The sequence below is a fragment of the Heterodontus francisci genome, chromosome 36 (genome assembly GCF_036365525.1).
Source record: "Heterodontus francisci isolate sHetFra1 chromosome 36, sHetFra1.hap1, whole genome shotgun sequence".
NCBI classification, from domain to species: Eukaryota; Metazoa; Chordata; class Chondrichthyes; order Heterodontiformes; family Heterodontidae; genus Heterodontus; species Heterodontus francisci.
In genome coordinates, this window is record NC_090406.1 from 24405634 (window position 1) to 24419816 (window position 14183).

At 41.7% G+C, this 14183-nt stretch overlaps 1 protein-coding gene across 1 annotated transcript in view; it reads left to right on the plus strand.

Annotated features, from left to right (window-relative positions):
* LOC137351441 (unconventional myosin-Vb-like) overlaps positions 1-14183 on the plus strand; it is a 158298-nt gene that overhangs the window by 37183 nt on the left and 106932 nt on the right. Inside the window, exon 9 of the mRNA XM_068015887.1 lies at positions 11691-11803. Coding sequence (XP_067871988.1) covers positions 11691-11803 — 113 coding nt within the window. The remainder of the gene's footprint in view (positions 1-11690; positions 11804-14183) is intronic.

Genomic DNA, 14183 nt, shown 5'->3' on the forward strand with positions numbered 1-14183 from the left:
ATCCGCCCATTTTGAAATGTGAAAAGAATGGCAATTCACATTAAATTAATGTGAATTGAATAAATTACTGCGACAAAGATACCTTTAACCCAAATCAAAGCGTTTTCAAACCTATCAAATTCATTGTCTTTGGCATCCGATGCAAGGAGTTAATCAAATTTATTGAGTCATTTTGGCTGTGGCAACATTTTAAGGATACCATTCTGGATCAGATATGGCACTTTTAGGTTCACAACCATCCCTCTGCGACAAATCGTCATCCTGTCCATCCATTGAATTGGATAGTCTGCATTTTTTTGCACAATCTGTTGACAATTTATGCATTAATAGCATCTCTCGATTTTATGACAAAACTACACTATCAAACAGGGCAGCATGTGTATTTCCACTTTCTCTTTGTGAAGATTTTTTCTCTGTCAACCATCCACCTATTCCACTCGTGTGAATATTATCCTTGAATGGTTTGTTAAGGCACACGTTCAAAGGTTGAGCTATGGATGTTAGACCCCCTGGTATAACTGCAATGTGGGTGTTATTTTTTCACAGGCGCCACTTGATCTAATCAGTTATATGGAATCTGAACAGGTCCCATCCTAATGAGCTGCATTCTTTACATGGGCCACTGGGACACCTATTCCACATGTTATCGATCTATAACTTTACTCCGTCCTCAGCCATTCAACAGTTGTCATGGACATGTACAAAACTGCTGCAAGGAACTTGATGTTTGGCATGTTTTTAATGTTTGAAAGTTGCTGTAGGCTTTAATTTCGTTCCATTGGCCATGCAGGCTAGTACCACCGTGAATCTTGTCTTCTCATGTCCTGTAGTTTTCACTAGAATTGTTTGCGAACCTTTCCACTCCACAGTTTGGTTGCTGTGTGTAGTATAAGGGTCTGAAAGGTTAATAGAAACATAGAAAGCAGGAGTAGGCCATTCGGCCCTTCGAGCCTGCTCTGCCATTCATTACGATCATGGCTGATCATCCAACTCTGCCTGTTCCCACCTTCGCCCCACACCCTTTGATCCCTTCATACTCACTCAAGAGCTATATCTAACTCCTTCTTGAAAACATACAATGTTTTGGCCTCAACTGCTTTCTGTGGTAGTGAATTCCACAGGCTCACCACTCTCTGGGTGAAGAAATTTCTCCTCATCACAGTCCTGAAAGGTTTACCCCGTATCCTTAGACTATGACCCCTGGTTCTGGACTCTCCCACCACTGGGAACATCCTTCCTGCATCTACCCTGTCAAGTCCTGTTGGAATTTTATAGGTTTCTGAGATCCCTCCTCACTCTTCTGAACTCCAGCGAATATAATCCTAACCAACTTAATCTCTCCTCATACGTCAGTCCCGCCATCCGAGGAATCAGTCTGGTAAACCTTCGCTGCACTGCCTCTATAGTAAGAACATCCTTCCTCAGATAAGGAGACCAAAACTGCACACAATATTCCAGGTGTGGCCTCACCAAGGCCCTGTATAATTGCAGCAAGACATCCCTGCTCCTGTACTCAAATCCTCTCACTGAGGGCCAACATACCATTTGCCTTTTATACTGCCTGTTGCACCGGCATGCTTACCTTCAGCGACTGGTGTATGAGAACAGCTAGGTCTTGCTGCATATTCCCCTCTCTCTATTCCCCTCTAATATTTGAGACAGATTAACCCCTCGCACTGTAGTGATGGTCACATGGGTGTTAGGCTTGGAAGAAGCAAAGCATCATGAGGTGCTTACTGAACATGCTTAATGAGAGACATCTGTGAACTATGCTAACAATAGGCAATATTGTACAGTAGCACAAAGAAGATGGCAGATCTCTAGGGGAGACTGTGACAAGTTCCAGAGCTGCTCCTTAGCCAAAGGAAAACATGGATAGTCAATGAGTCAGCCGTGTGGGCATTCAGGCTGAACCACCGAAGCGTGGTGGCCTGTGAGCAGAATCCAGGTCCAGTGATTTGGGCTGAGAGTCACAATACCGAGTGACAGTTGGGGATCGGGTGAGAAACCTTTTGGAAAGGGTGCATTTGTTTAATGACCCACTAGGCAGGCAAGATGAAGAAAAGTCGATCCCTTTTGAGGGCGAGACTGGAGTCTGTGGCCATTACTTGAGCAGACTGCAGAGAAAAAGCACAGGAAGCCTCAAAAGTGCGGGATATTTCCATTAAAGCAAAGCAAAATTTCTGAGAAATCCTAAAGATTTAGGGAAAAATGGATTTGAAATGCACTGTCGGAAACCTTCCAGAATACAGAAGGACCCAATCAGATACAGAATTGGTTGATGTGGGGGGAGAAAAGATTTCTAAGATTTTAGAATAGTTTCTCAGCTACACACCAAATCTGAGGCTGAGCAAGTTAATACTCTGTTATACTCCATGGGTGCAATTGCGGATGACATACTCATAAGGCAAGGTTTAAATGAAGCTTTGGATAATGATGTGTTACAAGCCTTCGACAATAGTTTAATTTAACAAGTCATGAGATCCCGGAAAGAGCTAAGTTTGAGAACAGAAGTTGGGCGAATCGGTGGACGCTTTCATTAACTATTTGTACAGATTGGATGAGGCATGTGACTATGGAAAACTGAAGTCTGAGTTGATCAGAGACGAAATAGTAGGAATAGCTGAGGGGTCTTTATCAAATCTCTTAGTCAAAAGATGACCTCTGGAGAAAGTGCTTCAGATGGTGCGATAGGCAGAGATCAGAAAACAAAATAGTCAACCTGTGGTCTGAAGAGAAGCCTCAGATCATAAAGAATCTTAACACTAGAGTTCCTGAAGCCCAGGCTGGAAAAGCACTACAGATAAGGTACACTCGAGAGAAGGTGCAAGACGCTGTGAAACCCTGCCAGTGCTGCGGAGCCAGAAAGACCCACAGCCAGGAACCATATCCTGCTAATAAAGCTGGATGCTTTAACTGCAAGAAGACAGGCCATTTCGGAAAGATGTGCCAGAGTAAGACCTCTTATAAAAACACCAAGCAAAACACCTTCACACATTGAGCTGTGAATGAAGCGGAACAACTTCCATTGGAAGACAAACTAGGAGACTTCCTAGGGGAAATTAATGACCCCAAATTGGTTTTGTGGACGGCAGATATTAGGCTGCATTTTGTACTCCACAGCCTTCGGGGTCTGAAGATGCCGCTAGGCACCCCGACATGGAGGGCCCCGCTGATATTGCTGGCAGTGCCCGAGACCTCATGGCTGCCCACCCACCCCCCCTCAGCGACGGGACCGCCATTTAAATATTTAAAATTAACGAATTAATACTTGCCGCCTAATCTCTGGCTGCAATCTTCAGCCCGATGGCTGGCACTCCCCGTCCAGGGAAACTAAGTGCCACGCTGGTGGGGAGAGAGGAGGGGAAAGGGGTCAAAGTAAACACATGGGCATAGGGAATGGTGGGAAATGTTGGAGGTTAAACTTTGTACAGTTTGGTGGTGGTGGGGGGCGAAGGTCAGATCGACCAGGTAAGTATTTTGAGGGGAGGAAAGGGTAAATACTTAAATTGCTATTGTGGGGGGCGGGGGGGGGGATGGGTGGGAAGAGAAGGGCAGAAGATTTTTTTAATTTACTGTACTTTTTAAATATTCAAACTTCCCAGTAGGGTTGACAGCCCTTTAAAAATGGCATCAGTGCCTGCACACAGGCAGCTGACACCATTGCTGGGGATGGGAAGCCAGCCCTCTGTGATTGGGGAGGGGCGGCCCCCCTGGCTATTTAAATGAGCCACTGCAGGGAAAACTGCAGCGGCTCTGACGTGGGCTGCCGTTTATTTTCGCCCACTGCTGAATTCGGTGGCGAGCACAGAATATTCAGCCCATTATGTCAGTGGACATATTACTAATTTCAAATTGGACAGTGGTGCAAGTGTCATAATTCTCAGACTAAGCCGTGGTTGTTGTCACATTGCTTACAACCCACTGACGCTCCGTTATGCTGTCGGGAGGGATTGAACTGCAAGTCAAGAGAAAGCTGCAAGCTACACTTCAATGTAGGGGAAGAATGATGATGAGAATTCTATATGTTCTTAAAAAAAAAAAAAGGACAAGAATTTTCTCTGTTAAGCAGAAAAGTGAGCTTAGACCTACATTTAATCAAAAGGTGGATGTAATCAAACCGAGGCCAACGGTTGCTTTCAGGCAGACTTTCCAAAGCGCTTTTTGGGTCTAGGAAGACTGAGTATAGTGAAACATTAAGAGAAGATGCCAGACCGGTATGTATCTTTTTAAACCAAGAAAGCAGCCACACCTGTTGATGAACCAAATACAAAATCAGCTGGAAGAGATGACCAAGATGGAAGTGGTGTTCGCCTCTGCTTCCAGTTCTGAAGCCAAATGGTACTTGTATCTGTGCGGCCTTAATGCAGCTTAACAAAGCCATGGCTAGGGAATCCATCCTTCGTCTTCAGTGGACAAAAGCTTGCAAAGCTCTCCAAAAGCATCATGGTCACGAAACTTAACGTGAATAGTGGCTTTTGGCAGGTTCCATTTGACAAAATGTCAAGATTACTCAACATTTATCACCCCATTTGGAAGCTTTTGCTTCAATTGTTTACCATTTGGTATAAAATCTGCACCTGAAATCTTCCAAAGGACTATGTCCAACATTCTGCAAGGCCTCAAAGGGGTGTTAAATTACATGACGACATCCTGGTCCATGGGGAATCCATCAAAGAACATGGCCAGAGAGTAAAAGTGATTTTAAGTCGTCCTCCAGAAGAAGGGCTGACACTTAAGTGTGAATTCTCAAACATCTAGTCATTTCTTGGGACATATTACAGGTAAAAAGGGCAAAAGGCAGACCTGCAAAAATGGGAGTCAGAAGTGAATTCCCAATCCCAACTTCAGTCCAACATCTCCAAAGATTCCTTGGAATTGCTGAATCAGTTGGCAAAATTTTTAACCAATTTGATGCACATAACAGAACCATTAAGACAACTTTTGAAAAAAGATCAAGCAAGGTTTTGGAACACTTCAAGACAAGCATTTTGAAGAATTAGAGATGAGAGTCTCACCAGAGATATTAACACATTACAACCCTTGATAACCAACTATAATTGCAGCAGACATCTCATCTACATCTGCTCTCAGACATCTCTTTCAAGAACAGCCAAATGGATGTTCTTTGTTGAAGACAGCAAGTGGTTTTCACAGTCTACAACTTCGCAATGGCCGGCATGCTCAAAAGTGGAATGAGGAATGCATTCGGATACGCCACTATTGTACACCAGGTTGGCCACAGGGATTTCCTAGTGGGAAGGGTAATGAAAGTTTTCTTCGAATTCAGGAAACACTTCGCAATCGTAGACTATTTTCTGGTGTATAACGACAGACTAGTCATTCAGATTTCTTTTTGATCAGATATCTTGGCAAGAATCCATCAAGGGCATATGGAAATCACAATGCAGAGCAAGAGGTTAATCATCTGTTTGGTGGCCAGAAATATCTAAAGACATAAAACATGATCTGGAATTGTCAGGTATGCACAGTACACTGACCAGAGGAAATTTCTGATAACTACACAATTTCCATCCAGAGCATAGGAATGTCGAGGAATGGATTTATTTATGTACTATGGAAAATCTTGCATCGTCGTGATTGGAAAAATAATCAGTGGGTTTAAGTGAAAAGATAGTACTCCATAACAACCCCATTTGTTACAGCTTCACAGGAGATCTTTGCAATGCATGGTATTCCTGACAAGGTTGTGTCAGACAATGGACCACAGTTTGAAAATGAAAACTTCACACAATTTGCGAGGAAGAGGGGATTTGAACATCTCCAGTTCCCATCATTACCCTCAATCGAATGGTGGAGAGGACTACTAGCTAGTAAATCATTGGTGCAGAACGGAGATCTTCCAAATGCACTATTGAATTATCGATCTAGCCATTGTTATGTGGTCTTTCACCTCCAGAGCTGTGGATAGGAACAAGCTTAAAAACTCAACTTCCTATTCTACCCAGAAAATGACTTCTGGGGCTAGATGTACAAGACTATTTATATAAAAAAAAAAATTCAAGACAAGTCGTCTTGCAACTGCGAGCTTATTGGTTCCTGTAAGAGATTTTGTACCAGAAATCTACCAATTTTAAAGGATGGAGAGAGGGTATGGATGTGAAATCTAGGATGTGAAGGTAGTCATCCAGAGAGATGAAGCTTATTTGAGATCTTATTTAGCGCACACTCCTGAGCATACCATACACAAACAGGAGAAACCTTATCCTTATTCCTGAAATACAAGAACCAGATGATCAAGAAACTCAGACGGCAGGATACTATGAACATTGGTCAAGGCCATCCAAGTCATTGAGCAAGACTTTCAAGAAGGACCACTGATAGAACGTAGAACAGCACAGTACAGGCCCTTCGGCCCACGATGTTGTGCCGAACCTTTAACCTACTCTTAGATCAAACTAACTACCTACCCTTCATTCTACTATCATCCATGTACCGATCCAAGAGACGCTTAAATGTCCCTAATGTATCTGCTTCTACTACTACCACTGGCAGCGCATTCCACGCACCCACCACTCTCTCTGTGTAAAGAACCTACCTCTGACATCTCCCCGAAACCTTCCTCCAATCACCTTTAAAAAAAAAAAATTATGCCCCCTGGTGATAGCCCTTTCCACCCTGGGGAAAAAGTCTCTGGCTATCCACCCTATCTATGCCTCTCATCATCTTGTACCCCTCTATCAAGTCACCTCTCATCCTTCTTCGCTCCAATAAGAAAAGCCCCAGCTCCCTCAATCTATCTTCATAAGACATGCCCTCCAGTCCAGGCAGCATCCTGGTAAATCTCCTCTGCACCCTCTCAAGCTTCCACATCCTTCCTATAATGAGGCGACCAGAACTGAACACAATATTCCAAGTGTGGTCGAACCAGGGCTTTATAGAGCTGCAGCATAACCTCGCGGCTCTTAAACTCAATCCCCCTGTTAATGAAAGCCAACACACCATACGCCTTCTTAACAACCCTATCAACTTGGGTGGCAACTTTGAGCGATCTATGGACATGGACCCCAAGATCCCTCTGTTCCTCCACACGACCAAGAATCCTGTCTTTAAGCCTGTATTCTGCATTTAAATTCGACCTTCCAAAATGAATCACTTCACACTTTTCCAGGTTGAACTCCATCTGCCACTTCTCAGCCCAGCTCTGCATCCTGTCAATGTCCCGTTGCAACCTACAACAGCCTTCCACACTACCCACAACTCCAGCAACCTTCGTGTCATCGGCAAACTTGCTAACCCAGCCTTGCACTTCATCCAAGTCATTTATAAAAATCACAAAGAGCGGAACACCACTGGTCACCGAGCTCCATGCTGAATACTTTCCATCTACTACCACCCTTTGTCTTCTATGGGCTAGCCAATTTTGTATCCAGACAGCCAACTTCCCCTGTATCCCATGCCTCCTCACTTTCTGAATAAGCCTACCAGGGGGAACCTTATCAAACGCCTTGCTAAAATCCATATACACCACATCCATTCCTCTTCCTTCATCAATGTATTTTGTCACATCTTCAAAGAATTCAATAAGGCTTGTGAGGCATGACCTGCCCCCCTCAAAGCCATGCTGACTGTCTCTAATCAAACCATGCTTTTCCAATTAATCATAAATCCTGTCTCTCAGAATCCTCTCCAATAATTTGCCCACTACCGACGTAAGACTGACTGGTCTATGATCTTCTGAGTCCGAAAAGAACGTGATCGGGGAGAGTTGTGAAGCTCCCGACAGACTGAATCTGTGATGTCGGAGACTTAGGGGAGATGGGGTGATATGCAAAATCGAAATGAATGAACGTGTACAAATATATATGGACAAAGACTTAGACGTATAAGGGTTTGAAAGGGTTAACGTTTGAGACAGCGAGTAACTCCTCCCACTGTAGTAGTTATATGATGGTCAAATGAGTGTAAGGATTGGAGGAAACCAGCATCATGAGAGGTGTTTACTGGAAATGCTTAATGAGTGTAAATAGTTATAAATGAGTTACATCTGTAAATGCTCGAACTACACTAACAACAATATACAATACTGGGCATATCGAAATTCATGGGTGTTTTATCCATGTTGCCATTGTGGTATAATGGGCACTTGTCTTCTTACTGTTGTCTGTCTGATGAAGAATTGCTGGGAATTGGTAATTTTGGCATTGAGGTCTTTTGGTATTGTCTGAGCAATCTTGGTGTTCTGCCACAACACTAGACATTTTTGTTCTATAAAGTTCCTACATCTGCTCTGAAATCTTTGGTCTCAGGGTTTGATTTGGCCCACTTAAGTGTGTATATACTCCTTGCATTTCTGGTGATGTAACCATTCTGATGATTTTTGAGTATCTATTCCGATACATGCTTCTCAAGATCAGGCCAGTGACTGGTCCCTGTTCTCATGGCACATTTGGTCTTGGGCATCTTCAGGGAGGATTCTTCATTCTCATAACAGTTTATCACTAAACCAAATTCCCTCGCTGCAGCACAGTTATTTGAGTTGGCAAATGTTACAACTTTTAGCTTGAAACCAGCTTCGTACTGCTTTCCTTTTGCTGGAGGACCCATTTCTCTTCGTTCACCATGCGGGGTCTGCTCTGTCTTAAACTCCTGCACATCTTTGTGACACTGCCTGTATTGCCTGCTTGATCCCTTGCACCCAGTTATAAGGTAATTTAAAATGTGGATTTGTGGGGTGAAAAATTTGAGGTTGACTGCTAATGCAAGTATACTATGAGGCTGAAAAGTGGAGGTTGACTTATACACTGAGTATATGCAAAAACATTATTTTTGGGCCTGGAAAAATTGGGTTGGCTTATATGTCATGATCTATGTTACATTTCCCTTAGCAAATTAAGTTGCGGGGAATCTGAACTCAGTTTATATGTTTGAAGGTAAAGAAAGGCTTTGGGTTGAAAAGCTTAAATTGTTTTCTTTTATATTGCATGGACTAATGTCTTTTGTAAGTAAATAAAAACTACCCTAAAAATGACAGGACCCACATATGCATCTTTTTAAAAGTTTGGGCTTGTTTTGGGTGGGGGGAGAGCGACAGTGAACAGTAAGACTTCCTGTGTGCTATGTGTAATTCTAGATGAATTCTGTAAGCAGGTTTGTAAGCGTTAGGCAGGGTGCACAGTGAATCCTCTCTGTCTCTCCCTTACACCCCACCCGTTAGTCCCCTTTCTCTCTACTAGCACTGATTTTTGGAGAAGAGGGAAAATCTAAAAGTCTGGTGGTAATTGCTCTTGTGCCGTTTCCAGGCCCAAAAATAATGTTTTTCTGTATACTCCGTGTATAAGTCCACCTTTTCAGCCTCAACATAATATACTTTCATGAGTAGTCAACCAGGTTCAAGTTCCTGGTTACGATGGGCTTTTCCTTTTGAGTATGTAAACTGTCATGACTACTGTGGGGATGATTTGTATTTATTGGATGTTTATTAAATAGCTATTTTATGATTGCCATGAGTGAAGTAAAAAAATTAATCTTCCACTTTATCCAAGCTTTTATGGTAGCAGTTTTATTTTGGACTTGGTAATGAATAAATTATTGGTTTGAATGTGGTGTGGTTTGAATTTAAAACATTTTAACCAGTGATTGTAGGTTTTAAGGAGGAATCCAATCCTATTTCAGAATTGCATTTTAATTTTCTTCATTCTTTGATAATTATCTAAACTCTCTTTCACCAGTTTTTGACTAGTGTGAGATATTTTTTCTTGTGTGCTAGTAGTGCATTAACTTAATCGTGGGCTGTTTGCCTGGTTCAAAATACTGCTTCAAATCTAAGAATCCAGTTTGAACTGTTGCTTCTAACTGTTTCCCAGAAGCCAAATATTACAGCATATGTTGCAGTTGATTTTTTTTTTTCTTTTGGCCCACAAGAGCAGTTGCAGAGTGTAGTTGTTTTAAGGAAACAACCTATTGAAATGCATTTTATTAAACAAAGGTTTGATATTCCTTTCAGTAAGTCCAGATGTAACAATATTTGTATTGGACATCCCCTTGGAAAATACAAGACTCGAGATTTATGGAATACAGGAAATAATTTGCGACAAATTTGAAAGATATGTCTAAGATAGTGGGTTCCTTATCTTCTCTTACTGAATCTCTCTCCATTTGGAGGTTTTCATTACTGCTCTATTACCAAATCTGGTAAATTTGATTTATTTAGTTATCAGCAATCTGGAGGCACTCTACTCTCCAATTATCCCTAGTTCATAGAATCTAACCATCTCCCCATGACATTCAATGACATTACAATCGTTGAATCCCCCACTAGCGACATCCTAGGGGCTACCATTGACCAGAAACTGAACTGGAGTAGCCATATAAATATCATGGCTACAAGAGCAGGTCAGAGGCTAGGAATCCTGTGGCGAGTAACTCACCTCCTGACTCCCCAAACCTGTCCATCTACAAAACACAAGTCAGGAGTATGATTGAATACTCTCCACTTGCCTGGATGGGTGCAGCTCCAACAACACTCAAGAAGCTCGACACCATCCAGGACAAAGCAGCCGCTTGATTGGCAAACCATCCACCACCGACGCACAGTGGCAGCAGTGTGTACCATCTACAAGATACACTGCAGCAACACACCAAGGCTCCTTAGACAGCATCTTCCAAACCCGCGACCTCTACCACCTCAGGACGAGCAGCAGATGCATGGGAACATCACCACCTGCAAGTTCCCATCCAAGTCACACACCATCCTGACTTGGAACTATATTGCCGTTCCTTCACTGTTGCTGGGTCAAAATCCTGGAACTTCCTTACTAACAGCACTGTGGGTGTACCTACCACACACGGATTGCAGCGGTTCAAGAAGGCAGCTCACCACCACCTTCTCGAGGGCAATTTGGGATGGGCAATAAATGCTGGTGTAGCCAGTGATGCCCACTTCCCATGAATGAATTAAAAAAAAAAAACACTTTCTTTTCCTCCTCCTTTCTCCTCCCCACCCCAACCCTCCTGGTTTACAGTAACACCTTTCTTGGTTAAAATAAGCATGCAAACTGTACTGAAATACTCAAACACGTTTCTATGTAAAACAGTTCTTTGTCGCAATGCTGAACAGCATATGTTAGAAAAGGGGTTCTTTTCTTTGCCTCTTTGCATACTGAATCTGGCCCCTTCTTCCATGAGATTGTAATTCTAAGCATGAGAGTTCTGCCAAATGCTCACAGCAAGTTGAAGTTGGGAGTGATTTTTTTTTTTGGCCTCAGAGTCCACAATTGTATCTGTACATCCATGCATAGTATAGTCACAGTTTTAGAATTAAACATGCCATTTAATTTGTGCAGCCGTAGGCTTTCTTATCTCATTTCCAGGAAATTGAAAGTTCAGCTACCAAAAATGTTTGCACTTATTTCATTGGATGTTTATTAAATGGCTAAATTAGGATTGCATAATAATATCTAACTCAAAACTTAGGAATTTGAATTCTTAATTTCATGCTCGGTAATTTAACAGGAATCTTGCCCATGTGTTTCAAAATGTAATTAAATTTTGAATTTGAATATTGATAATTCATGACTGAGGCAATATGCTTTTTGAAAATGACTGGCTATCCCAGATAAGCTAGCTAACTTTGCAGCTGCTGTATCTGTTTTTCTATTGTACATTGCAGGTGTATTAAAACTGTGTGGGGGAAGCTACTTGAGTGACTTTTTATCCATCTTTTCCAGGTATTTATGAATCATATCAAATGGAAATTTTTCAAATTCTAGCTTCTGTTCTTCACCTGGGAAATATAACCTTTCCATCAAATGACCGTGATGGTGAAAATAGTTTTGTTAATGTGAGTTCAATTTGCAATCTGTTTCCTGAACGGCAAATGATTTAACATTCATCTTTAAACTTATTTTTTGCAAAATGTTTGAACACACTTGGCCTTTGTAAAAGGCTTTATCTTGATATTGTCAATGAACATCAAAAGCAGATTAACTGGTCATTTGTGAGGCTTTGCTCTATGCGCATTGCCTACTGTATTTGCCGACATGCCAAAGAAGTATATTTCAAAAGGTAATTGGATATGGTGATTTGGAATGACATGAAATATGCTAAGGCACCTTTACAAATGCAGATTATTTTATTTGAAACTCTGTGTAACAACTGCATTCCAAAAATAGAATGAATCTGAGCAACAGCTTATAAATTTTAATTATTTGAAATGGGTGGGGTGGGGAGGAGAGCAAGTGAAACTTCTGTGTCCTGTATTTAATGTGTACAGTGCTCACTTTTCAAACAGAAATCTAAGGAAGTCTTAATTTTTATTCTGGTGAGAAACACTTCTGCTTTCTGAGTCTAACCAAACTTTTCAAGTCAATTTGTGGCTGGGGTACTCAGCAGTTTTCTATTGCTGTACTGACTACTGGATACTTTGTACCATTGCCAAATATGAAGAGCTGTAGCTAGCATTGGATAATGGAGTCTTCAACATGTTGCACTGACATCTGAAGTTTTGTTATATGTGGAATAAATTATATTATTGAGCAGCACCTCTGGTACAAGTTAGGAACATACAAACAGGAGTAAACCCTAGAGCCTGTTCTGCCATTCAATGAGATCACTCCTGAATGGCCTAGCTCTAATTTTGAGGTTATGCCCCTTTGTTCTGGACTCTCCCACTAGAGGAAATAGTTTTTCTCTATCTACCCTGCCAAATTCTTTAATCACTTTCGACACCTCAGTTCGATCACCCCTTAATCTTCCATATTTAAGGGAGTCAATGCAACCTATCCTCATCATTTAACCCTTTTAGACTCTATCATTCTGGTGAACCTCCACTGTATCCATTCCAAGGCCAATATATCTGTCCTGAAGTGCGGTGCCTAGAACAACAGAATGTAGTACTCCTGATGGAGTCTAACAAGAACACTTTCTATAGCTGTAACATAACTTCCATCCCTTTTGTGTTCTAGCCTTTTTGTGGTAAAGGCAAACATTCCATTAGCCTTTAAAATTTTTTTTTTGTACCTGTCCACTAAATTTTAGTGATTTTCTGTAGTTGGAACGCTAAATCTCTCTGTTCCTAGCTTGCCATTTAGAAATCTCTTCCTTTTGGTCCAAAGTGGATGACCTCAATTTGCCCCACATTGAACTCTATCAATGACCCTTTGCAACCTTCTGCTCCCATCTACACTGTTTACTGTGCCACCTAGCCCGCAATTTTGAATATACGGTGCTCTTTCTTTATCCAAGCCCTTTCTAAATACAGTGAAAAGCAGAGGTCCCAGCACAGATTCTGGGGAGGCGACACAAGTCCTATCTTGCCAATTTGTGTGCATATCCATTTTCCCTACTTACTATTTTCTACCTGCTAACCTGTTGACTTGGATAGGGAATTGGTTACCTTCAAAGCCATTTGTTCCCATTTTTGTTAACTGTCTCTCATGTGGAACCTTGTCAAATGCTTTCTGGAAGTCCATATAAATAACGTCCATAGACATACCCTTATCTACCATGTTAGTTACTATCTCTGCAAAATTCTAGGCTTGTTAGTCATGACTGGCTGTCGCATCGGCTCATATTTGTCCACCTGCTCAGTCACTCTCTCTCATACCAGATTCTAGTAACTTCCGCACAACTGATATTCGACTGATTGGAGAGAAATTAGGAAATGTATAAACCTATGCTTAAATAATGGCGTGACATTGGCAGTTGCCCAATCCAAGGAAATAATTCTGGAATCGAGGAATGTTGGAGGATCATGCCAAACACATCAACATTTCCTCACCTACGTTTAATTTCCAGGGGTGTAAACCATCAGGTTCTAGAGATAAAAACAAGAAATGCTGGAATCACTCAGCAGGTCTGGCAGCATCTGTGGAAAGAGAAGCAGAGTTAACGTTTCGGGTCAGTGGACTGGAGTTCCGAAGAAGGGTCACTGACCCGAAACGTTAACTCTGCTTCTCTTTCCACAGATGCTGCCAGACCTGCTGAGTGATTCCAGCATTTCTTGTTTTTGTTTCAGATTTCCAGCATCCGCAGTATTTTGCTTTTATTTTAGGTTCTAGAGATGTCTGTCTTTAATCTAATTAGTTTCTCCATTTTTTTAAAACTATAACTCTAGTTAGTTCCTTCCTTTTGATTTTAATTTTAGGTTTCCTTGTATCTAATTGTCTCTGGAGTATAATGTGAGAAAATGTGAAGTTCTTCACTTTGACAGGAAGAATGAA